This window comes from Podarcis cretensis (genome assembly GCF_951804945.1).
Source record: "Podarcis cretensis genome assembly, chromosome: 18".
Classification (NCBI taxonomy): domain Eukaryota; kingdom Metazoa; phylum Chordata; class Lepidosauria; order Squamata; family Lacertidae; genus Podarcis; species Podarcis cretensis.
Genome location: NC_137188.1, coordinates 10,277,911 through 10,302,433, shown reverse-complemented (window position 1 = coordinate 10,302,433; position 24,523 = coordinate 10,277,911). Strand labels below are relative to the sequence as shown.

General features: G+C 48.1%; 1 protein-coding gene across 1 annotated transcript in view; it reads left to right on the top strand.

Moving 5' to 3' along the window:
• Positions 1-16,078, top strand: part of POLRMT (RNA polymerase mitochondrial) — a 51,358-nt gene extending 35,280 nt beyond the window's left edge. Inside the window, exons 16-21 of the mRNA XM_079960451.1 lie at positions 1,600-1,652; positions 3,626-3,724; positions 5,265-5,337; positions 6,842-6,933; positions 7,671-7,744; positions 13,538-16,078. Coding sequence (XP_079816577.1) covers positions 1,600-1,652; positions 3,626-3,724; positions 5,265-5,337; positions 6,842-6,933; positions 7,671-7,744; positions 13,538-13,587 — 441 coding nt within the window. The 3' untranslated portion in view covers positions 13,588-16,078. The remainder of the gene's footprint in view (positions 1-1,599; positions 1,653-3,625; positions 3,725-5,264; positions 5,338-6,841; positions 6,934-7,670; positions 7,745-13,537) is intronic.
• Positions 16,079-24,523: the final 8,445 nt, after the last annotated feature.

Below are 24,523 nucleotides of genomic sequence, written 5' to 3'. Positions count from 1 at the left end.
TTACTGGGACGATGTCCCTGCAGGGTAGGCTAGTCTGAGGGAAATATAACATAATGAAATGTAATATAATAATATACAGTAGTACCTCAGGTTACATACGCTTCAGGTTACAGACTCCGCTAACCCAGAAATAGTGCTTCAGGTTAAGAACTCTGCTTCAGGATGAGAACAGAAATCGTGCTCCGGTGGCACGGCGGCAGCGGGAGGCCCCATTAGCTAAAATGGTGCTTCAGGTTAAGAACAGTTTCAGGTTAAGAACGGACCTCCAGAATGAATTAAGTACTTAACCCGAGGTACCACTATAATAAAATAAAATAAAATAAAATAAAATAAAATAAAATAAAATAAAATAAAATAAAATAAAATAAATAATATAATATAATATAATATAATATAATATAATATAATATAATATAATATAATATAATATAATATTTATACCTCACCCATCTGTCTGATGATGATGATAATAATAATGATAATGATAATGATAATGATTATTTATTACTTATACCCTGTTCATCTGACCGGGACTCCCCAGCCACTCTGGGCAGCTCCCAACAGAATATTAAAAACAGAATAAAACATCAAACATTAAAAACTTACCTGAACAGGGCTGCCTTCAGATGTCTTATAAAAGTAAAGATAGTTGTTTATTTCCTTGACATCTGCAGGGAGGGCGCCACCACTGAGAAGGCCCTCTGCCTGGTTCCCTGCAACCTCACTTCTCACAGGGAGGGAACTGCCAGAAGGCCCTCGGAGCTGGACCTCAGTGTCTGGGCTGAACGATGGGGGTGGAGACGCTCCTTCAGGGATATTGGGCCGTTTAGGGCTTTGAAGGTCAGCACTGACACTTTGAATTGTGTTCGGAAACGTCCTGGGAGCCAACATAGGTCTTTCAGGACCGGTGTTATATGGTCTTGGCGGCCACTGTCAGTCCCCAGTCCGGCTGCCGCATTCTGGATTAGCCGAGAGAGTGGCGGCCGCAGATTTGCCAAGTGGACTTCACAGTAAGGTTACCAGATTTTTTTCAGTGAATCCAGCGACACTTTTCAACTTCTGTTGATGCGGATGCATTTTGTCAGGGGTAAAATAAAAAGGTAAAGGGACCCCTGACCATTAGGTCCGGTCGTGTCCGACTCTGGGGTTGTGGCGCTCATCTCGCTTTACTGGCCGAGGGAGCCGGCGTACAGCTTCCGGGTCATGTGGCCAGCAAGACTAAGCCGCTTCTGGCGAACCAGAGCAGCGCACGGAAACGCCGTTTACCTTCCCGCCGGAGCGCTCCCTATTTATCTACTTGCACTTTGACGTGCTTTCGAACTGCTAGGTTGGCAGGAGCAGGGACCGAGCAACGGGAGCTCACCCCGTCGCAGGGATTCGAACCGCTGACTGATTTGTAAATCGGGGGACCGTCTCTGGGAAACGGGGACGTCTGGTAACCTTCCTTCGCTGGGTTTTGAACCACTCTGAACCCCTGCTGTCCCTCCAAATGTGCGATGAGACCGAAGGCTGCTCCAGTTTCTTTCCTCTCCTTGCGAAGCCGATGCGTCAACCTGTACTTATTTCTCCTTTACCCCCCCCCCCTCTTCTTTCCCCAAGGTTAACAGCACCATTCAGTCGGTCCATCTCAAGTCGCGACATGACGTCACCCAGTGAGTATCTCATCTTGGTGGTTTGGGAGATGGGCTCCAGGTTTTACCTGCCTGGCTCAAAAAGGGCTTTGCTGATCTGATGAAACGAGTCCAAACCGATTTGAGAGCTGGGCTAAAATTCTGCCGGTGGCCAGAGCAGGAATGTTGAAGGGGAAAGCGCATCTTTTCTCCCTTCTTAGGGTGCTGCCCTCTTGCAAGAAGCGCCCCCTCTTGTGGGTGTGAGACATAGCTGTCAACCGTCCCTTATTTGGCGGGAAACTCCCTTATCCCAGCGCCATGTCCCGCTGCTGTCCCTTATTGATGATGTCCCTTCAATTTCCCGGTTTCAAAGGAAGCAGCTCCTCTCCCTCCCTCTCTGCCGGCCAGGGAGGAGGGAGGCTCCAACTGTGTTGCTTGGCTGCATTGCTCACCCAATAAGGAGTCTGAGAACGACTGGGGGGTGGAGCTTGCATGTCTTGTGCCAATCAAATTGGCCGCCTTGCCTGGGGACTCGCCTTTGCTCAGCGCTTCCCAGCGGGGAGGTGACGGTGGTTTTCCTTGCTGCATCCCCTTTGCCGGGTTGCTGCGCTGTGGGAACCACCGCTTGAGGCTTCGCTTGGCTGCTGGCTGGGCTTTCTGCCTTTGGCTCGGAGGAGCTCAGAAGTCAAACATACCTGTGCCCGGAAAATCCCTTATTTTGGCTGCTGATCCCTTATTTTCAAATCTGTAAGTTGACAGCTATGGTGTGAGAGCGAGCGGAGAATGCCCGTTCCGGGATGGCTCCTCCCGGTGTTGTGGGATGTGATATGCGTGTGTCCAAGCAAGCAACATCTCAGAAGGGGCTCCCTCAACTCGGGAGGGGAACCCAGAGGTTATCTAGCCCAACCCCCTGCAGTGCAGGAATCTCGGGAGCCGGGAGCGGAATACATCTAGAGAGGTTGCTTGCTATGATGCCCACGTAACTAATAATCATCACCATCACCAACAGTCCTTTTTTTCTGTGGGGGACGCAGGGGTATGCATAATTTTTGGTGAATTAAGTTTGGCTTCATTGAGGGGCAGTATTTCAATATGAGTAGGAAAATGGGAGTACCCCTAGACATTTTTTAAGAAAAAAAGAGCACTAATAATGATAATAATAATAATTACTATTTATTTATACCCTGCCCATCTTTCAGTTGTAGAAACTTTTTTGGATCCAGCGCAGGTGGGATAAAGATCCTCCCTCAAAAGACATGTTGTTATAATTATAATTATTTATAGCCTGCCCATCTGGCTGGGTTTCCCCAGCCACTCTGGGCGGCTCCCAACAGAATATTAATAATAATTTTTTTAAGCGACAAAACATAAAACATTAAAAACTTCTCTAAACAGGGCTGCATTCTAAAAGCCAGATAGTTGTTTATTTCCTTGACATCTGAAGCGAGGGTGCCAACCCTGAGAAGGCCCTCTGCCTGGTTCCTTGTAACCTCACATCTCGCAGGGAGGGAACTGCCAGAAGGCCCTCGGAGCTGGACCTCCGTGTCTGGGATGAACGATGGGGGTGGAGACACTCCTTCAGGGATACTGGGCCATTTAGGGCTGTCAAAGTCAGCCCCAACACTTTGAATTGTGCTCGGAAATGTCCTGGGAGCCAACGTAGGTCTTTCAGGACCGGTGTTATGTGGTCTCGGCGGCCACTCCCAGTCACCAGTCTAGCTGCCGCATTCTGGATTAGTTGTAGTTTCCGGGTCACCTTCAAAGGTAGCCCCACATAGAGCGCATGGCAGTAGTCCAAGCGGGAGATAACCAGAGCATGCACCACACTGGCCAGACAGTCCGCGGGCAGGTAGGGTCTCATCCTGCGTACCAGATGGAGCTGGGAGTCAGCTGAACATCGTGCAGCGCCGGAAATCGCCCAGGGCGTCCGCAGGAAGCCGGCAAGCGGGAACTGAGCACAATAGCGACTCGGCCCTCCTCCTGAAACACCCTCTCTTGCCTCGATTTCCCTGCAGGAAGCCCGACACGGTGAAGCAGAAGAACGCTTTCCCCCCGAACTTCATCCATTCCCTGGATTCCACACACATGATGCTAACAGCTTTGCACTGTCACAGGTAAGGGTTCCTTTTTGTGTTCTGAGATGCTTTTGGGGCGCTCCTTCCCCCAGGCGGCTAAAAACGGGGTGCAGCACTCCCTTTCCCAAAACGGCGTTAACGGGGAAATCAGCCAACAGAGTGACAGCAACTTTCTGCAACGCCAAAGTTGTGTTAGTTATTTTGACGAATTCGTTGTCACAGTTTGCTTTACATGCTACAGGCACTTCCCACTTTATTACATATTTAGTCATTTCTACCGTATTTTTCGCTCTATAAGACGCACCAGGCCACAAGACGCACCTAGTTTTTGGAGGAGGAAAACAAGAAAAAGAATATTCTGAATCTCAGAAGCCAGAACAGCAAGAGGGATCGCTGCGCAGTGAAAGCAGCAATCCCTCTTGCTGTTCTGGCTTCTGGGATAGCTGTGCAGCTTGCATTCGCTCCATAAGACGCAGACGCATTTCCCCTTACTTTTTAGGAGGGAAAAAGTGAGTCTTACAGAGCAAAAAGTACGGTATTTGATTTTAGAAAATATAAAGTTATAACCAAGTCAATTAAAAATCCATATGAAGAGATTGCTTTGAATCTCAAGACTTTCCCCTCTATGGGTCCTAATGTCAATATTATATCAGTCCGTTATCCACATTTTTTATCCATCGAAGCTGTCCATAGTTTTTGTTGCAAGTGTGGTTAAAATCCTGCTTATGTTTTCATCCGCTTACAATGGTCTCCTAAATAATTTTTTCCCATTTTTTTTTAAAAAGTTCATGTCCTCTTGGTTCCTTGAGCTTCCCAGTTAATTTTGCCATTTCAGCATTAAGGTTGGAAGGGACCAAAGCATTATCTAACTCAACCCTGTGCAATGCAGGAATCTTTTGCCCAACGTAGGATTCGAACTCGCAACCCGGATGTCGAGTGTCTCATTCTGTTCCCGACGGAGCTGTCCCTTGTTTCCTGCTGCTCCGGAGGGCAGGACCCGAGTCGCCGGATTCGAAGCACGAGAAAGGCGGTGGCCCTGATCCATCCCAGGGGTTGGGGGCCGTTTTGGGGCGTCCCCTGGGCCGTACATAATCCAACTTGCAAAGCCCGTCAGCATACACTGGGCATGGCTTTTAGGGAAGTAGCTAGCTCAGAGCCGCTCTTTTTCTTGCTCTTTGCTCTAACGCCACTGGGTGGTGCTCCCAGCCCGGGGATTACCCTTTTTTTTGCTCTATATGACTCATTTTTTCCCTCCTAAAAAGTAAGGGGGAATGTGTGTGCATCTTACGGAGCGAATGCAGGCTGCGCAGCTATCCCAGAAGCCAGGACAGCAAGAGGGATTGCTGCTTTCCCTGCGCAGCGATCCCTCTTGCTGTTCTGGCTTCTGAGATTCAGAATATTTTTTTTCTTGTTTTCCTCCTCCAAAAACTAGGTGTGTCTTGTGGTCTGGTGCGTCTTATAGAGCGAAAAATACGGTATATATTTCACATTGGTATATCTCAGCACCTGGGTCGGCTTATCTGAATGGGAAAGCCTTGTCCTCAGCCGTTGTGAATCTTGACTTTTTTGTGTCTCCTAGGGAAGGGTTGACCTTTGTCTCGGTGCACGATTGCTACTGGACTCACGCGCTCACAGTCGACGTCATGAATCGGGTAAGCTGGTCTCTCTCACCTCCGCTGCCGCACCAAATCTCAGCTCTGACCCACGGTGAATCCTGGCCGGGGTTTCGGGCTGGCTTATCTGACGAGCCCCCTTCGTCAGGAAAAAGGTGACGTTCACCCTGGCAAGTAGCAATGAGGATAGGAATGTAAGAAGAGCTCTAGCTGGATCCGGCCGACGGGAGCCCACCTAGTCACAGAAATGTTGAATGCTGGAGTCAGAATGGCCCCCCCAGGTCATCTAGTCCAACCCCGCGTTGCAGGAATCTCAGTTGGAGCATCCATGACAGGTAGCCAGCAAACTAGGCTGCTGGCTAATAATAATAATAATAATTTATTATTTATACCCCTCCCATCTGGCTGGGTTTCCCCAGCCACTCTGGGAGGCTTCCAACAAAGATTAAAAATACATTAAAGTGTCACACATTAAAAACTTCCCTGAACAGGGCTGCCTTCAGATGTCTTTTAAAGATAGGATAGCTACTTATTTCCTTCACATCTGAAGGGAGGGCGTTCCACAGGGAGGGCGCCACCACCGAGAAGGCCCTATGCCTGGTTCCCTGTAGCTTTGCTTCTCGCAGGGAGGGAACCGCCAGAAGGCCCTCAGAGCTGGACCTCAGCATCCGGGCAGAACGATGGGTGTGGAGACGCTCCTTCAGGTATACTGGGCCTTTGGGGCCATTTAGGGCTTTAAAGGTCAGCACCAACACTTTGAATTGTGCTCGGAAATGTACTGGGAGCTCAGTGGTCTCGTTAGATAGTAAAAATCATGTTAAATTGCTGTTTTAGGGGTTGTTTTTAAAAGTCTGGAACGGATTACTCCGTTCTGCATTACTTTCTATGGGAAAATAATAATAATAATAATAATAATAATAATAATAATTATTATTATTATTATTTATTATTTATACCCCGCCCATCTGGCTGAGTTTCCCCAGCCACTCTGGGCGGCTTCCAATCAAGTGTTAAAAACAATACAGCATCAAATATTAAAAACTTCCCTAAACAGGGCTGCCTTCAGATGTCTTTTAAAAAGAAGATAGCTGCTTATTTCCTTTACATCTGAAGGGAGGGCGTTCCACAGGGCGAGCGCCACCACCGAGAAGGCCCTCTGCCTGGTTCCCTGTAACCTCACTTCTCGCAATGAGGGAGAAGTCACTTCCCCAGCCACACTGGGCGGCTTCCCGTAAAATATTTAAATACAGTAATGCACTTCTTGGTTTTGGAACGCTTTGGTTTTGGAACGGATTAAGTTTGAGAACCAAGGGACCACTGTACTTCTACTATGGAGGCGGAGCTTAGCCACAAATTCATCTTTTTTAAAAGCCATCCAAGTGGGCGGTTTTCTCTGCCTCCTGTGAGAGCGAGTTCCACAGTTTAACGAAGGAGCCCTTCTTTTAACCTGTCCCGAATCTCTTGATGTTTGGCTTCGCCGGGCGCCCGCGAGTCCTAGCATTTTGGACAACAGTGGTGATTGCTTCCCTCCATTGTGTTTCAGGTGTGCCGCGAACAATTTGTACAGCTCCACAAGCACCCCATCCTAGAGGAACTCTCCCAGTTCATGCTGCAGAAATACTGTTCCCACGTTCCGTAAGTGTGTGTCGCTTAATAATAATAATAATAATAATAATAATAATAATAATTTATTATTTATAATAATATAAATTTCCCCAGCCACTCTGGGCGGCTCCCAATCAAGTGTTAAAAACAGTACAGTGTTAAATATTAAAAACTTCCCTGAACAGGGCTGCCTTCAGATGTCTTTTAAAGATAGGATAGCTGCTTATTTCCTGGGAGCCAACGTAGGTCTTTCAGGACCGGTGTTATGTGGTCTTGGCGGCCGCTCCCAGTCCCCAGTCTAGCTGCCTCATTCTGGATTAATTGTAGTTTCTGGATCACCTTCAAAGGTAGCCCCACGTAGATCGCATGGCAGTAGTCCAAGCAGGAGATAACCAGAGCATGCACCACTCTGGCAAGACAGTCTGCGGGCTGGAAGGGTCTCATCCTGCATACCAGATGGAGCTGGCAGATAGCTGCCCTGGACACAGAACTGACCTGCGCCTCCATGAGGACAGAGGATGCCGAAAAGAAAATACGGATAGTGCCTGTCTGGTTTGTAGTGGCAGGTAGTTCCCAAGGTGCATACAGTATTGGAGACAGCCTCCTGGAGGCATATAGGATTGTGTTTGTAAGCCTTAAGTCAGGGATGGCACCGAGGGAAAGCAAAGAAGGTTTCCTTGTTGTTGTTGTTGTTCTTTCCTGCAAAGATGTTTAATTATTATTTGGGTGACGCCTTTATTACAGAAAATGATATTTTCCTTCTCCAGGGTTGAGTGGAAGGATAAGAAGGCGAATGAGTACCAGAGGCTGTTTCAGCTTCTGTCTAGCATCCCTAAAAAAGGTACGAGCACATAGCATATTTATTTTGGGGGCCGGGGGGCTGGGAGAGCCAACCGTCAGCTGACAATCCATGCCAGGGCCAATCCCACCGTAAATTCCTTAGATTTCTTCCCTGGACCTGCCTCCGAAGGAACCCAGACTGTACAAATACCTATAAATACTAATACCACTGAAATTTCTTTTGAAAACCAACTTTAGAACAACTCGGTCATTTAGCGTCGCAGAACCTTTGGAACTCCCTGCCGGTTGAGATAAAGAGAGGCACCTTGTTGTTGTTGTTGTTGTTTAGTCGTTTAGTCGTGTCCGACTCTTCGTGCCCCCCTGGACCAGAGCACGCCAGGCCCTCCTGTCTTCCACTGCCTCCCGCAGTTTGGTCAAACTCATGTTCATAGCTTCGAGAACACTGTCCCACCATCTCGTCCTCTGTCGTCCCCTTCTCCTTCTGCCCTCCATCTTTCCCAACATCAGGGTCTTTTCCAGGGAGCCTTCTCTTCTCATGAGGTGGCCAAAGTCTTGGAGCCTCAACTTCAGGATCTGTCCTTCCAGTGAGCACTCAGGGCTGATTTCCCTCAGAATGGAGAGGTTTGATCTTCTTGCAGTCCATGGGACTCTCAAGAGTCTCCTCCAGCACCAGAATTCAAAAGCATCCATTCTTTGGCGATCAGCCTTCTTTATGGTCCAGCTCTCGCTTCCATACATCACTACTGGGAAAACCATAGCTTGAACTATACGGACTTTTGTTGGCAAGGTGATCTCTCTGCTTTTTAAGATGCTGTCTAGGTTTGTCATTGCTTTTCTCCCAAGAAGCAGGCGTCTTTTAATTTTGTGGCTGCTTTCACCATCTGTAGTGATCATGGAGCCCAAGAAAGTAAAATCTCTCACTGCCTCCATTTCTTCCCCTTCTATTTGCCAGGAGGTGATGGGCCCAGTGGCCATGATCTTTGTTTTTTTTTTGATGTTGAGCTTCAGACCATATATTGCGCTCTCCTCTTTCACCCTCAATAAAAGGTTCTTTAATTCCTCCTCACTTTCTGCCATCAAGGTTGTGTCATCTGCATATCTGAGGTTGTTGATATTTCTTTGGCCACATTTACACCATCCATTTCAAGCACGATGGTGCTGCCTTAAAAAGCCATGGTTCCCCCCCCCAAAAAAAAGGATTCTGGGAAATGTGGTTTGCTAAGGGCGCCCAGAGTTCTTTGGAGATCCTTATTTCTCAACCCAGAACTACAGTTCCCAGGGAAAGAGCGGTTGATTGTAAAACTGCTCTGGCAATTATAGCCCTGCGAGGGGGTGGGGAATAGGTGGCTCTCATCTAACCCCGGGCAAACTATCTAGCAGGGGGGAGCCTGTTTAAAGGTGGCATCGTGGTTTGGCGTGGAAGTAGCTATAAGAAGAGGAGTTTTCGGGGGAGCAAAAACGTCAAGTTCACCATGAAGCTGATTTTGCAGCGCCTGATTCCTGGCTGATGTGAATCGTGGGCCCTGGGGCGTACGGGTCTCTGAAAAGAACCCCATTTATGGGGACGCAGCAATTGGGCAGGGGGAAAACATTTACAGAAAATAATAATAATTTGTTATTTGTTATTTGTTATTTGTTATTTGTTATTTATACCCCGCCCATCTGGCTGGGTTTCCCCAACCACTCTGGGCGGCTCCCAACCAAACATCAAAATACAGTAATGCATCAAACATTAAAAGCTTCCCTAAACAGGGCTGCCTTCCGATGTCTTCTAAAAGTCTGGTAGTTGTTGTTCTCTTTGACATCTGGTGGGAGGGTGTTCCACAGGGCGGGTGCCACCACCGAGAAGGCCCTCTGCCTGGTTCCCTGTAGCTTGGCTTCTCAGAGTGAGGGAACCGCCAGAAGTCCCTCGGTGCTGGACCTCAGCGTCCGGGCAGAACGATGGGGGTGGAGATGCTCCTTCAGGTCTACTGGGCCTTTTAGGACTTTCAAGGTCAGCACCAACACTTTGAATTGTGCTCGGGAACGTACTGGGAGCCAATGTAGGTCTTTCAAGACCGGTGTTATGTGGTCTCGACGGCTGCTTCCAGTCAACGCTGCCCCGTGCGTTGCCTAATTCTCCACCCTCCTCCTTCATCGCCTCACTTCCCAGCCATGCTGAACTCTTCCTAATCTTATCTTTTAAGCCTCTTCATTTCGGCTTCCAGCCGACTCTCTGTTTGGCTCATCTGTTTGTTGGTAACCGAGAGAGAATCGCGTCTGCTGTGCTGTTGCCAGGATCCAAGCAAGGCCCGATTAGCGTAAAAAAACGCAGTTGGCATTCTGCTGCGCGTACCAAACTTTTAAATAATAATAATAATAATAATAATAATAATAATAATAATAATAATAATAATTTATTATTTACACCCCGCCCATTTGGCTGACTTTCCCCAGCCACTCTGGGCGGCTTCCAATCAAGTGTTAAAAACAATACAGCATTAAATATTAAAACTTCCCTAAACAGGGCTGCCTTCAGATGTCTTTTAAAGAGAAGATAGCTGCTTATTTCCTTCACATTTGAAGGGCGGGTGCCACTACCGAGAAGGCCCTCTGCCTGGTTCCCTGTAACCTCACTTCTTGTAAGGAGGATACCGCCAGAAGGCCCTCGGCACTGGATCTCAGTGTCTGGGCTGGACGATGGGGGTGGAGACGCTCCTTCAGGGATACTGGGCCGTTTAGGGCTTTCAAGGTCAGCACCAACACTTTGAATTGTGCTCAGTAACATACTGGGAGCCAATGCAGATATCTTAGGACCGGTGTTATGTGGTCCCGGCGGCCGCCCCCAGTCACCAATCTAGCCGCCGCATTCTGGATTAAATGCAGTTTCCGGGTCCCCTTCAAAGGTAGCCCCACGTAGAGCGCATTGCAGTAGTCCAAATGGTAGCCATCCTTGGCATTTCATGGGACGGTTTGTAACATTTTACTCGCCTTGGGCTCGTCAGCTCCACATCCCAGCCAATATCACAATTCCTGCTTTCTCTGATTTCGCAGCTCGGGCCGAGATTCGAACGGGGGGCGCCTGGCCTTTCTCACCCCCTATCTGGGCTCCCACGTAGAATTGGCCTTTTAGCTCCAAACTGCAGGGGACCGGCGACTGGCTTCAAACGAAGCCACGTTCCTAGTCCTCACCGTGGGTTGCGTGTCTCCCTGTCACACCCAACGAGGAGAGGTTGCTGTTGTTTGGGGACTTTCATGTTTAGACAAAAGGCAAGTGAGGGAGTTTGTAAAAAGTTACATGTGCCACCCTGACACTGGATCCGAACCTGGACATTGGAAGATCAGGACAGGCCCGTTTAGCTGCGGAACTAACTGCCACCCAGTCGGCCGCTGTGAGAACAGGTAAGGTAAAGGTAAAGGGACCCCTGACTGTTAGGTCCAGTCATGGACGACTCTGGGGTTGCAGCGCTCATCTCGCTTTACTGGCTGAGGGAGCCGACGTACAGCTTCCGGGTCATGTGGCCAGCAGGACTAATCCGCTTCTGGAGAACCAGAGCAGCATACAGAAACGCTGTTTACCTTCCCACCGGAGCGGTACCTATTTATCTACTTGCACTTTTGACGTGCTTTCGAACTGCTAGGTTGGCAGGAGCAGGGACCGAGCAACAGGAGCTCACTCCGTCACAGGGATTCGAACCGCCGACCTTCTGATCGGCAAGCCCTAGGCTCTGTGGTTTAACCCACAGCGCCACCCGCGGACGTGGGACTAAATGGGCCCGATCCCACACGGCGTCTTCCGGGACCTTCCTTCCTCCAAAGTATAAAATCCACAGGTTTGCTCCCAATGCAGCCCTGGTTTAGACCAACCGTTCTGGTCCTGCCTTCTTGTTGTTGTTTTTTTGCAGAAGGGGCGTAAGTATCTTGCCCCCCCCCCCCCCGCCCAAAGAAACCTCACCTGAATTGTAGCCAAAGACTCCCATCACCATCTGCGGATCTGGAGGTGGGAAGCCGCTGTCTAAAGCTTTATTTCAAAGGCAGTTTCCACCTCCTTCCATCTTCCTCCCTGGGGTGTTCTGTTGCTGCTCTCAGTTCATCTCTGTAGTCGTACACAAACCCTCTTCAGGGGATTTGTGGCTGACTGCCCAGTTTCTACAAAGTCTTGTCTCTTCCCTTCCCTTCTCTTCTCTCTGCTTCCATCCTCAAATTTCCTTTCTTAATATATATATATATATTTATTAGTTTTTTTAACATATCATTTTCAACAATAGTTAAACATACTTTTGCATCTTATTCAAATTTTTGACTTCCATCAATCCTGTCTGAAAATTTTCCACTCTAATCTCTCAGTATGCATTTCTTATCTTCCCTATTACATTTCAAACTCATAACCGATATCCCTTTGTAACACTTTGTATATTTCCCCTTACAAAACTTCTAGCGTAATTTGTTGATTACAGTTGCTCTTCAAATAATTCATATACTTCTTCCAATCTTCTGTAAATCTCTGGTCCCGCAGGTTTTGAATCCTTCCTGTCATTTTGTCCAATTCTGCATAGTCCATTAATTTCGTCCTCAAATTTCCAATTTGCTTTTGAAGCTGAGAAGATGCTTCCCGCCCCTTCCAGGCCTAAATAACAACAACGACAACTATTATTATTATTATTTTATGAAATTTATTACGGTCAGAGACCAGCTTGTAAAATACAAATGGAACTACAATCCCAATAGAACTATTGTTATTATTTATTGCTTATACCCTGCCCATCTGGCTGGGTTTCCCCAGCCACTCTGGGCAGCTCCCCACAGAATATTAAAAGCACAATAAAACATCAAACATTAAAAACTTCCCAAAACAGTTCTGCCCTCAGATGTCTTCTAAAAGTCAGGTAGTTGTTTATTCCTTTGACACCTGATGGGAGGGCGTTCCACAGGGAGGGCGCCACCACCGAGAAGGCCCTCTGCCTGGTTCCCTGTAACCTCGCTTCTCGCAGGGAGGGAACCGATTCTGGTTGCCGTAGGAGAGGAGGGGGCCCTTGTGCTCAGGTCAGTTTTCCACGGGCAGCTGGTTGTCCGCCGTGGGAGGGCAGGATCAGGGCCGGATTTCAGTTTGATGAGGCCCTGAACTACTGAAGGTAACGGGGCCCTTTCTATGTCCAGCTGTCCTTTGTCAACAACAAATTGCCTTTGTTTTTTGTGTTGAATATATGCTACATGGTAATTGATGGACCTAATAGGTAACTCAAGCCATTTCCACATATTGCCATGCAACCAGTCCACGCAGAATGTGAGGTAAAGGTAAAGGGACCCCTGACCATTAGGTCCAGTTGTGGCCGACTCGGGTTGTGGCGCTCATCTCGCTTTACTGGCCGAGGGAGCCAGCGTACAGCTTCCGGGTCATGTGGCCAGCAGGACTACGCCGCTTCTGGCGAACCAGAGAAGCTCACGGAAATGCCGTTTACCTTCTCGCTGGAGCGGTACCTATTTATCTACTTGCACTTTGACGTGCTTTTGAACTGCTAGGTTGGCAGGAGCAGGTACCGAGCAACGGGAGCTAGGCACCCTATATATAGAAAGGAGCAAACCAGTGATATTTTAGGGAGCAGGCTAGCAGGCGGGGCCCATGACTTACATCGTAGGAGCCTACCCAACACAAAACACTGTTGCTGGATGTAGGTTTTATTTTATTTGTCTTTAATCTTATATTTTGGAAATGTACATCCAGGTTTTTTTTTTCCCTTTAATTTTTTTGGGGGCCCCCAAGAGAGTGGGGCCCTAATCTATCGCTTGTTTAGCTTATACGTAAATCCGGCCTCTCCTTTTATTCTGAACGTTACACTCTTTCTTTCCCTTCCAGGTGACTTCGACCTCGAGAAGGTGAAAGAGTCCACCTATTTTTTCAGCTGACCCCGGAAGGCGTGTCGGAAGCTGTTCCAGGGACCCTGCCCTGCGTCGCCCGTAACCCGGCTCGGAACGGGCTCTGCTACCTCCAGAGTGAAAAACGGTGGGGAGGAATTTCTTGCACCGTGCAAAACATATTCGGTCTCTCTGCCCCAAGCCTCCATCAGGTTTTCTTTTCCTCCTTTCCATCCCAGAACTCTGAGCAGCACCAGCTACCTCTATACAACCACTGTTTTCGTTTGTTTTTCAAATGCCCAAACGGTGAAGAATCGACGGAAGAAAGCCGTTCTCCTGGCTTGGTGCTGCTAAGGTCATTTGGTGCCCCCTCCAAAGGGCACTTGGCTTGCCACCCCGAATCTCTGCCAGTCCTCTGGAGAAGGGGTACCTTTGCCCTTAACCATGAGAGCTTTGTGGTGTCAGGAGATGGTAGCTTTGACCCACAGGCTTCCTTCCCCTCCCTTCGCAGGGCGGCCCAAGTTTGCGACGACTCTGAAGGCTGGTATTGCCAACGTGTTGGGCTCCATCTCCCGTCAGACCCCTAACCTTTGGGGGCTGGTCGGAGCAGGACCCCACAGCTTCTGGGGGATTCGTTCTTGCAACGGCAGAGCATAGGAACCACATGGGACGAGAAAGATGGGTGAAATTCCCTTGCCTGGCACTGTCTGCTTTGGTTCTGCCCGCATTGTCCCATGTGCCGCTTTTTGGGTGCCACGGCACGGGGCTGCCCCCTTGAACCGCCTGTGGGGTGCAGAATCGAGTCCTGAGCTTCCCCCACAGGGGATGTTATCCCATAGTTGTCAACTTTCCCCTTTTCTTGTGCGGAATCCTATTTGGAATAAGGGAATTTCCCTTAAAAAAAGGGGAAAGTTGACAGCTGTGTGTTATCCTCTCCGTCAGGGAACGGTTAAGTTTGTTCCGGCAGAGTGGCCTAGGGAGAGCCGTTTTGATGCACCAGGAGAGCTGTGTGTCCCCTGCCCCTTGGCCAATGTCTGTGAATTAAAAGCCTGCAAGAAATTTCTGCCTCGCCTCTGGAATTTCTGATTCGTCGACGCCAGGGAACGAATTCGGCCAATGCTCTTGCCTTGAGAAGCGAGGAGTCAGCCCGCAGTGTCTCTGCACTGAGTCTCTGCCCGTGGGGTTCTTTCAAGCTCCGCTGGCAGTCGGGGGATAAGGAGAGACGCAGTTCAGCAACACTGAGAAGATTACCTGTTGCAATTCTGGTCGCCTCAGCTCAGAACGGATATGGTGGAGTTGGGAAAGGTTGAGAAAAGGGAAAGCCCAAACGGTTAAGGGGGATGGGACAACTCCCTTTGGGGGAAAGCCTGCAGCGTTTTTCGTTTTTTCATTTAGAGAAAAGGCAGATAGGAGCAGACATGACGGGAATTGTATAAGGTAAGGGATGCGGGTGGCGCTGTGGGTTAAGCCACAGAGCCTAGGACTTGCCGATCAGAAGGTCGGCGGTTTGAATCCCCACAATGACGGGGTGAGCTCCCGTTGCTCTGTCCCTGCTCCTCCCAACCTAGCAGTTTGAAAGCACGTCAAAGTGCAAGTAGATAAATAGGTACCGCTCCAGCGGGAAGGGAAACGGCGTTTCCGTGAGCTGCTCTGGTTTGCCAGAAGCTGCCTAGTCCTGCTGGCCACATGACCCGGAAGCTGTACGCCGGCTCCCTCGGCCAATAAAGCGAGATGAGCGCCGCAACCCCAGAGTCAGCCGTGACTGGACCTAATGGTCAGGGGTCCCTTTACCTTTACGGAGAAAGTGGCTGGAGAGAGGAAAACGTTATCCCTTCTAATACTCGAACACTTGAGGAAACCCAACGAAGCTGAGCGCTGAAAGATTTGAGGCAGGCAAAAGGCACCGCGCAACCTGCGGAACTCCTTGCCACTGGAGGCAGGCGGCCGACGTTGTTAATACGACGCCCTGAGCACAAAATGTTCAGCTGGAGAACACCCCCGCCCCGGGAAAACGCACGCCCCCTATATGGAAGAAGGCTCAGAGGCTGGGAATTGGCGGTGGGGGCAACAATGGATGGTCAGAAGGAGAAGACTGGGAAGAGGTAGCAGAAGCAGAAGAGGCGACAGGGTTTAGTGAGCGGGAAGATGCCGTGGCAGAAAGCAGTGCAGAATCGGAGACAGGAGAGGAAGGGGAGATAGGAGACGATATGAGGCCGGCTGGGGAAGAGGCACGAGTGTCTCCCCCTCCTGCCGCAACAAACTCCAGGGAGTCTCCTCCTCCTGGTGCGACCAGTTCCCCTCTGACCCCTGGTTTCCCAGAACCAGCAGAGGTATGAAGAGGGTGGAGTAAAGAGAGACAAGACGATGGAGCCGTAGGCTGCTGGGGAAGGAACTGGTGGAGGAGCCTTAGAGAGCGGTGGGAAGGCAGGCACTCTCAGTCCTCGCAGTCGTTCCTTTGGGGCAAGACCTCATGGGAAAGGCTGCTGCGACCACTAGGCCTGAGCCTGTTTTTTGTTTCTTTGAATAAAGAGTCGTCTTCACCAACATTGGTGCTTTCTTGACTCCCGCTCCTGAACAGCTAGCTCTAAACGAGGATTGGAGCAACTATTCATTTTTATTTTTCTAATTATTTTTGTTAGTTTTACATAAAAGTTATACACCATAAACATAACATTTTCGCACATTAAAAAGAAAAGGTTCTTTCAAACCTTTATACCTCCTCCCTTCCCTCCATGGGTTCCAGTTCTAAATTTTATCCCTGCATCGTTTACAGTGATCCGTACCTGTTATACATTCACAGTATCCAAAATCCCTGTTATGTTACAAGTGTCATTGTTATTCCTGTCAATGGTTTCAACTGTTTACAGTGATCTCTCAAATACGTTAGAAAGTTATTCCAGTCTTTTAAGAATACTTGGTCTTCCTGGTTTCAGATTTTCCCTGTCAGTCTCTTTTTAAAAAACAAACTTTTTATTCAATTTTACAGAATACAGTTGAATTTGAACATTAGTCATAACCATAAATGTTTAGGATTCCTTGAATCCTTAGACTCCCCTCCACTGTTCCATGGTTTCCATTATCAAACTTTTTCTGCTGCATATCATATATTTTCTCTTTCTTGAAATCCATTTTCACCTTAGTTTCTAATATAAGCGTTACTCAAATCCTCCTGAGGTTTTTAGTTTTTTACAACATTCTCCTAAGTAAATTGTAAATTTCCCCCATTCCTTATTAAAACTTCTGTCTTCCTGGTTTCTGGTTTTCCTGATCATATTCGCCATTTTGGCGTAGTCCATCTTCATCAGCCATAGGTCTCTGGTCAAGGCTTTTATCTCCTTTCCATCTCTGGGCTAGTAGCATCCGCACGGCTGTCATTGCATACATAATTGTTTCTGCTCCTTCGGTACAGTGGTGCCTCGCAAGACGAAAATAATCCGTTCCGCGAGTCTCTTCGTCTAGCGGTTTTTTCGTCTTGCGAAGAATCCCTATTAGCGGCTTAGCGGATTAGCGCTATTAGCGGCTTAGTGGCTTAGAAAAAGGGGGGGAAAGGGAAAAGACTCGCAAGACGTTTTCGTCTTGCGAAGCAAGCCCATAGGGAAATTCGTCTTGCGAAGCGCCTCGAAAAACGGAAAACCCTTTCGTCTAGCCGGTTTTTCGTCTTGCGAGGCATTCGCCTTGCGGGGCACCACTGTATCTCTGCATCTAAAATTCCTAATAAAAAGGCTTCTGGTTTCACCCCACGAAAGTTTTTTTCAACTCGTTATACAGTGGTACCTTGGTTCTCAAACTTAATCCGTTTTGTAAGTCCGTTCCAAAACCAAAGCATTCCAAAACCAAGGCGCGCTTTCCCATAGAAAGTAAAGCGAAACGGATTAATCCGTTCCAGACTTTTAAAAAGAAGCTCTAAAACAGCAACTGAACATGAATTTTACTATCTAAAATTTTACCACTGATCCGTAAAATGATAAGCAATGTACTGCAGTCACACAATCCGTCAGTAGCTGGACTGGGTTCTTTCTGCACAGTCACAAAAACACAAAATAAATAGCAAAAACAGACCTCAGTGTAACACTCAAATCAGAAGTGTGGCACTCAAAACGGAAGCGTTAAAACTCAAAACAGAACACGTTCGGTTTCCAAAAAATGTTTGCAAACCGGAACACTTCCAGGTTTGCAGTGTTTGGGTTCCAAGTTGTTTGAGAACCAAGGCGTTTGAGAACCAAGGTACCACTGTATATCATTTCCCAGAATGCTTTTGCTGTCTTGCATGTCCACCACATATGGTAGAAAATGCCTTCCTTCTCCTTACACTTCCAGCATACCTTTGAAGCAGTTCTATACATCTTTGCTAATTTTGCGGGTGCTAATGTAGGTACCTAGACAGCATCTTAAAAAGCAGAGACATCACCTTGCCAACAAAATTCCTTATAGTTCAAGCTATGGTTTTCCCAGTAGTGATGTATGGAAGTGAGAGCTGGACCATAAAGAAGGCTGATCACTGAAGAATGGATGCTTTTGAGTTCTGGTGCTGGAGGAGACTCTTGAGAGTCCCATGGACTGCAAAAAGATCAAACCTCTCCATTCTGAAGGAAACCAGCCCTGAGTGCTCCCTGGAAGGACAGATCCTGAAGCTGAGGCTCCAAGACTTTGGCCACCTCAGGAGAAGAGAAGACTCTCTGGAAAAGACCCCGATGTTGGGAAAGATGGAGGGCACAAGGAGAAGGGGGAGGACAGAGGACGAGATGGTGGGACAGTGTTCTCGAAGCTACCAGCATGAGTTTGACCAACTGTGGGAGGCAGTGGAAGACAGGAGGGCCTGGCGTGCTCTGGTCCAGGGGGTCACGAAGAGTCGGACACGACTAAACAACAACAAATGTAGGTATTCTGTATTCTCAAATTGGAGAGAACCAGCTTGTAGGATTCGCATGGGGGCAGCTGGCTGGCCACTGTGAGGACAGGATGATGGGGCTAGATTCGAAGCCAGGGCCCCCTCCTGCCTCCTTGCGTCATTCTCACGACACAAGACATTTCCCCTACCTGTTCAGAGATAAGGATGCTTCACTCGCAAGAGGCTGTGGCGTCTTAACGCTTCACTTGCGGCTAAAATTAGAAACACAGCCTGCCTATTAGTTATCTGGAATGTTACCAAGGGAGTGTGTTGTTTGCGCTATAATTAGTAGGTTTTTAATACAATTTTGTGCCTTGTTTCTTATTGCGGCTGCAGACTTCCGAATCTCTCTCATTCCTCGACAAGGGCCTTAAAGCCCGTGGGTAGGTTTTAAGCCGGATGTTGCGATGCAATTTGGCTCCCTAATATCTACATTATCTGCCCGAGTCCGTTGCTTAAATTCGGTCGCAGGGCAATGTGAGCAAGAAGCAGAAAGCCGGGCAGGTTTTTTATTATTATTATTAAACATTTGTGCATTTAAATGTTTACATTTCCTGCCCAAAAAGGGAAACCCTCAAAGGAAGCTGGCAAGCGCCGTAATAACTAATAAGCTGCCCAGCTTTAAAGTGGAAATCAAAATACAGCATCAATGAGGTCCAGCTCCGAGGGCCTTCTGGCAGTTCCCTCCCTGTGAGAAGTGAAGTTACAGGGAACCAGGCAGAGAGCCTTCTCGGTGGTGGCTCCCTCCCTGTGGAACGCCCTCCCACCAAATGTCAAGGAAATAAACAACTACCTGACTTTTAGAAGACATCTGAAGGCAGCCCTGTTCAGGGAAGTTTTTAACGTTTGAGGTTTTATCACTTTTTTATTAGTGTTCTTAATATTCTGTTGGGAGCCGCCCGGAGTGGCTGGGGAAACCCAGGCAGATGGGCAGGGTATAAATAATCTATTATTACAGTGGTACCTTGGGTTAAGTACTTAATTCGTTCCGGAGGTCCATACTTAACCTGAAACTGTTCTTAACCTGAAGCACCACTTTAGCTAATGGGGTCTCCTGCTGCCGCCGCGCCGCTGGAGCACGCTTTCTGTTCTCATCCTGAAGCAAAGTTCTTAACCTGAGGTAATATTTCTGGGTTAGCGGAGTCTGTAACCTGAAGCGTATGTAACCTGGGGTACCACTGTAGTAGTATTATTATTATTATTATTATTATTATTATTATTATTATTATTAAATTCGGTGCTGCTGGGGTAGCTCAGTTGATAAGAGCATAGTGCTCTTAATCTCAAGGTTGTGAGTTCGAGCCCCACATTGGGAAAAGACCCTGCAGCACAGGGGGTTGGTCTAGATGACCCTCAGGGTCCCTTCCAAACCCCGCAATTCTGTGAAAAGCCTAAGGAGCACTGGGAACACTGGAAGCTGATTAATACTGAGTCCAGACCATTGGCCTATGATTCAGCTCTTCCACTGAGCTGTTTTCTTTTCCCCTAAAAGCAAAGTAAGCTGCTAGTCCACATGGTTCTGAATTTTTTTAAAATGGAATTAAGTAGGAAAGATGGAAGCTCCCTTATACTGAGCTACAGTTTTAGCCCACCCAGCTCAGTGACCCAGCAGCAGCTCTCGACGGTTCAGGCGGGACTCCGTGAGCAGCCCTGCCTGGAGATCGATCCCATAGGCCAGTTTTTCCCAAACGGTGCATCACACTCTAAATCCGGCCCGCAGACGGTCCGGGAATCAGCATGTTTTTCCATGAGTAGAATGTGTCCTTTGTCCATGGAGTTTTCTTGGCAGGGATACTGAAGTGGCTTGCCGGTTCCTGCTCCAGGTTCCTGCTCCGATCACTGCAGATGGTGACAGCAGCCACGAAATTAAAAGACGCCTGCTTCTGGGGAGAAAAGCAATGACAAACCTAGACAGCATCTGAAAAAGCAGAGACGTCACCTTACCAACAAAGGTCCGTATAGTTAAGCTATAGTTTTCCCAGTAGTGATATATGTAAGGGAGAGCTGGACCATAAAGAAGGCTGATCGCCAAAGAATGGATGCTTTTGAATTCTGGTGCTGGAGGAGACTCTTGAGAGTCCCATGGACTGCAAGAAGATCAAACCTCTCCATTCGGAAGGAAATCAGCCCTGAGTGCTCACTGGAAGGACAGATCCTGAAGCTGAGGCTCCAAGACTTTGGCCACCTCAGGAGAAGAGAAGACTCCCTGGAAAAGACCCTGATGTTGGGAAAGATGGAGGGCGCAAGGAGAAGGGGGAGGACAGAGGACGAGATGGTGGGACAGTGTTCTCGAAGCTACCAGCATGAGTTTGACCAAACTGCGGGAGGCAGTGGAAGACAGGAGTGCCTGGCGTGCTCTGGTCCAGGGGGTCACGAAGAGGTGGACACAACTAAACAACAAGAAGAATGTGTCCTTTTATTTAAAATGCATCTCTGGGTTATTTGTGGGGCATAGGAATTCGTTCATTTCCTCCCCCCCCAAAAAAAAATAATATATAGCCCGGCCCCCCACAAGGTCTGAGGGACAGTGGACCGGCCCCCTGCTGAAAAAGTTTGCTGACCCCTGGTCTTGAGCTTTTGCCAAAAGTTATACATTGAAGGCACCAGGCATACCTCTCTGAGGAAGGAGCTCCACTGCTTAGGGGCTGCCCCACAGAACTCCCTCCCCTTGGCTGCCAACCCATGAGCGTTTGAGGGCAGAGGAACTACCAAGAGCGCCTAACCCCCTACCCATCTAGCCTGTTGACGCTAGCAAGCCTTAGAAATTGTGTTGGCACCATTGCTAGCGCTGAGGGGTACACTGCTCTTGCAAATGGAGGTTTTGTTGCGCAAACTTTACTAAGCGCCGCGCAGTTGAAATTGGGAGTGAGAGTTAGGACATTGGATGCATTTGGGTTAAAGAGACGAACAAACGAACCGGAAAGGATGCATCTCTTACATTTTAAAATGACAGTTTTGCTGCTCTCCCTGTGGCTGAGATCAGAACGGTTTAGTGTCGGGTCCACTGGCTGTGGCCACAGGAGCAGTTGGCTTTTTCAGAACCGGAAGGGGGAATATTTTTTTCAACAGAGGCTCCTGTGGCCTCTCCTATCAGCTTCCTCGACTCTTTCCCTCTGTGTTTGAGGATTATCGCAATGAGTGCGGCCCGCAACCAAATTCTGCAGCATGGATAGCGAGCCGAGAATGGCCTAGATGGCAAGTCTTCCTGCAGGATACTGTTAATTTTTGGGTTTCTTAAATATTTATATTTTATTAAAAGTTTCACAGTGAATTAAAACGAAGGGGGAAGAAAAGAAATACATAGGAAACGAAAAACAAACAGAGGAAAACAAGAACATCGAAATGACAGTAAAATGTAATCAAGGTTATAAAACGACGTCGTATATATGTAAACTTCTTATTACCCTCAAGTGTAAATAAGTTCATGAGTCACTTACAGGATACTGCTAAGTTGTGAGGAGACCCCTTGTTTCCCAGTCTTATTTTCAAAGTGATGGACATCTATATATTATTATATCATTATCATTATTTTATTATTATTTCTTACCCTTATAAAAGGATGTGGTGATTACGAAGACCCAGCATGGGTTTCTCAAAATTAAGTCATGACAGACCAATCTCCTTTCTTCTCTTCTCTTCTCTTCTCTTCTCTTCTCTTCTCTTCTCTTCTCTTCTCTTCTCTTTTCTTTTTTCTTTTTAAATGGAATTACAAACTTGGTTAGGGACGCGGGTGGTGCTGTGGGTTAAATCACAGAGCCTAGGACTTGCTGATCAGAAGGTCGGCAGTTCGAATCCCCGTGATGGGATGAGCTCCGGTTGCTCGGTCCCTGCTCCTGCCCACCTAGCAGTTCGAAAGCACGTCAAAGTGCAAGTAGATAAATAGGTACCACTCCGGCAGGAAGGTAAACAGCGTTTCTGTGCGCTGCTCTGGTTCACCAAATCTAAAATCAGATACAAAAATAAAAGATTTAATATAAAATGACCTGAAGGAATTGAGGGGGTGCTTATCAAATTTTCAGATGGGAGGGGTAGCTAATGCCGCAGAAGATGGAATCAGTACTCAAAATGACCTTAACAGATTGGGGAACTGGGCGCAAGCTAAGAAAAATAATTTCAACAGGGACAAATGTCAGGTTCTGCACTTAGGCAGGGAGAACCAGATGCACAAATATAGGATGGGGGACACCTGGCTTAATAGCAGGACACGTGGAAAGGATCTCGGGGTCTTGGACCACAAACTGAACATGAGCCCACAGTGTGATGCAGCAGCAAAAAAGGCTAATGCTATTCTGGGCTTCATCAAACAGAAGTCTAGCGTCCAGATCAAGGGAAGCAATAGGGCAACTCTATTCTGCCTTGGTCAGACAGACCACACCTGGAATAATGTGTCCAATTCTGGGCACTACAATTTAAGACAGACCTGAACAAGGTGGAAGGTGGGCAGAGATGGGCGACCGAGATAGTCCAATGTCTGGAAACCAAGCCTTAAGACCAGCGCTTGGAGGAGCTACGCAGGTTTAGCTTGGAAAAGAGGAGGTTCTTCAGTTATCTCAAGGGCTGTCAAACGGAAGAGGGAACAAGCTTGTTTTCTCCTGCTCTGGAGGGGAGGACTCGAACCCGTGGCTTCAAGTTACAAGGAAGGAGATTCCGACTCAGCATTCTGACAGTAAGAGCAGTTCAGCAGTGGAACAGACTCCCACCAGAGATTGTGGACTCTCCATCCTTGGAGGTTTCCAAGAAGAGTTTGGATGGCCATCTGTCACGGACACTTCAGTTGAGATTTCTGCATTGCAGGGGGTTGGACTAGATGACCGCTGGGGTCCCTTCCAACTGGTTTTGGGGGTTCGGTTCCCCCAAACGACGAACCGCGGCCCTTTCCAAATCTTAATACTTGTTTACTGCCCTTGTTTACACCTCTGGAGACAGGCTGCTAGGAATCGCAGGTGGGAAATGCGGCGTTGAACCCACGTCCTGCTGTCGAGCTTCCCTGTGGCCCAATCCTGCACCGTTTTCTTGCAGCTCAGCAGCAGAGTGCCGGCAAAAGAGACGGGTGTTTTGGGGTTGAGGGTGCCGGCGTCAGAGTATTCTTAAGTGAGTCCCTGGTGCATCTTCTCGTGAGTGTTTCACACCTTGCTGCTAAGCAAGATCTCCAAGAGAACCGATTCCTTTATTAAACAAGTAATAAACAGGGCTGCCCTCTGAGGCTGCGGAAAAAACGAGCAGTCCTAATTCACAGTAGGAGCAATAAGGGGCTGGCAATATCCTTTAACCCTCTCTGTGGGCATTTCTGAGCAGTAAGGTAAAGGTAAAGGGACCCCTGACCGTTAAGTCCAGTCGTTGCCGACTCTGGGGTTGCGGCGCTCATCTCGCTTTACTGGCCGAGGGAGCCGGCGTACAGCTTCCGGGTCATGTGGCCAGCAGGTCTAAGCCGCTTCTGGCGAACCAGAGCAGCGCACCTTCCCACCAGAGCGGTACCTATTTATCTACTTGCACTTTGAGGTGCTTTCGAACTGCTAGGTTGGCAGGAGCAGGGACTGAGCAACGGGAGCTCACCCCGTCATTGCGGGGATTCGAACCGCCGACCTTCTGATCAGCAAGTCCTAGGCTCTGTGGTTTAACCCACAGTGCCACCTGCATCCCTTTTTCTGAGCAGTAGTGATGAACAAAAGCTTCTGAGCTGTCTTGAAGGGACGTATGTCTTCACCCCAAGAGAGTCGTGAGCCTAGCTGGATCAAGCCAAAGGGGGCCCATCTAAATTATTATTATTATTATTATTATTATTATTATTATTATTATTATTATTATATTTATTTATTTATTTATTTATACCCTGCCCATCTGGCTGGGTTTCCCCAGCCACTCTGGGCGGCTCCCAACAGAATATTATTATTAATAATATTAAAAGCAGAATAAAAGACCAAACATTAAAAACTTCTCTGAACAGGGCTGCCTTCAAGTGTCTTCCATAAGTCAGGTAGTTGTTTATTTCCTTGACATCTGATGGGAAGGCATTTCACAGGGCGGGCGCCACCACCAAGAAGGCCCTCTGCCTGGTTGCTTGTAACCTCGCTTCTCGCAGGGAGGGAACCGTCAAAAGGC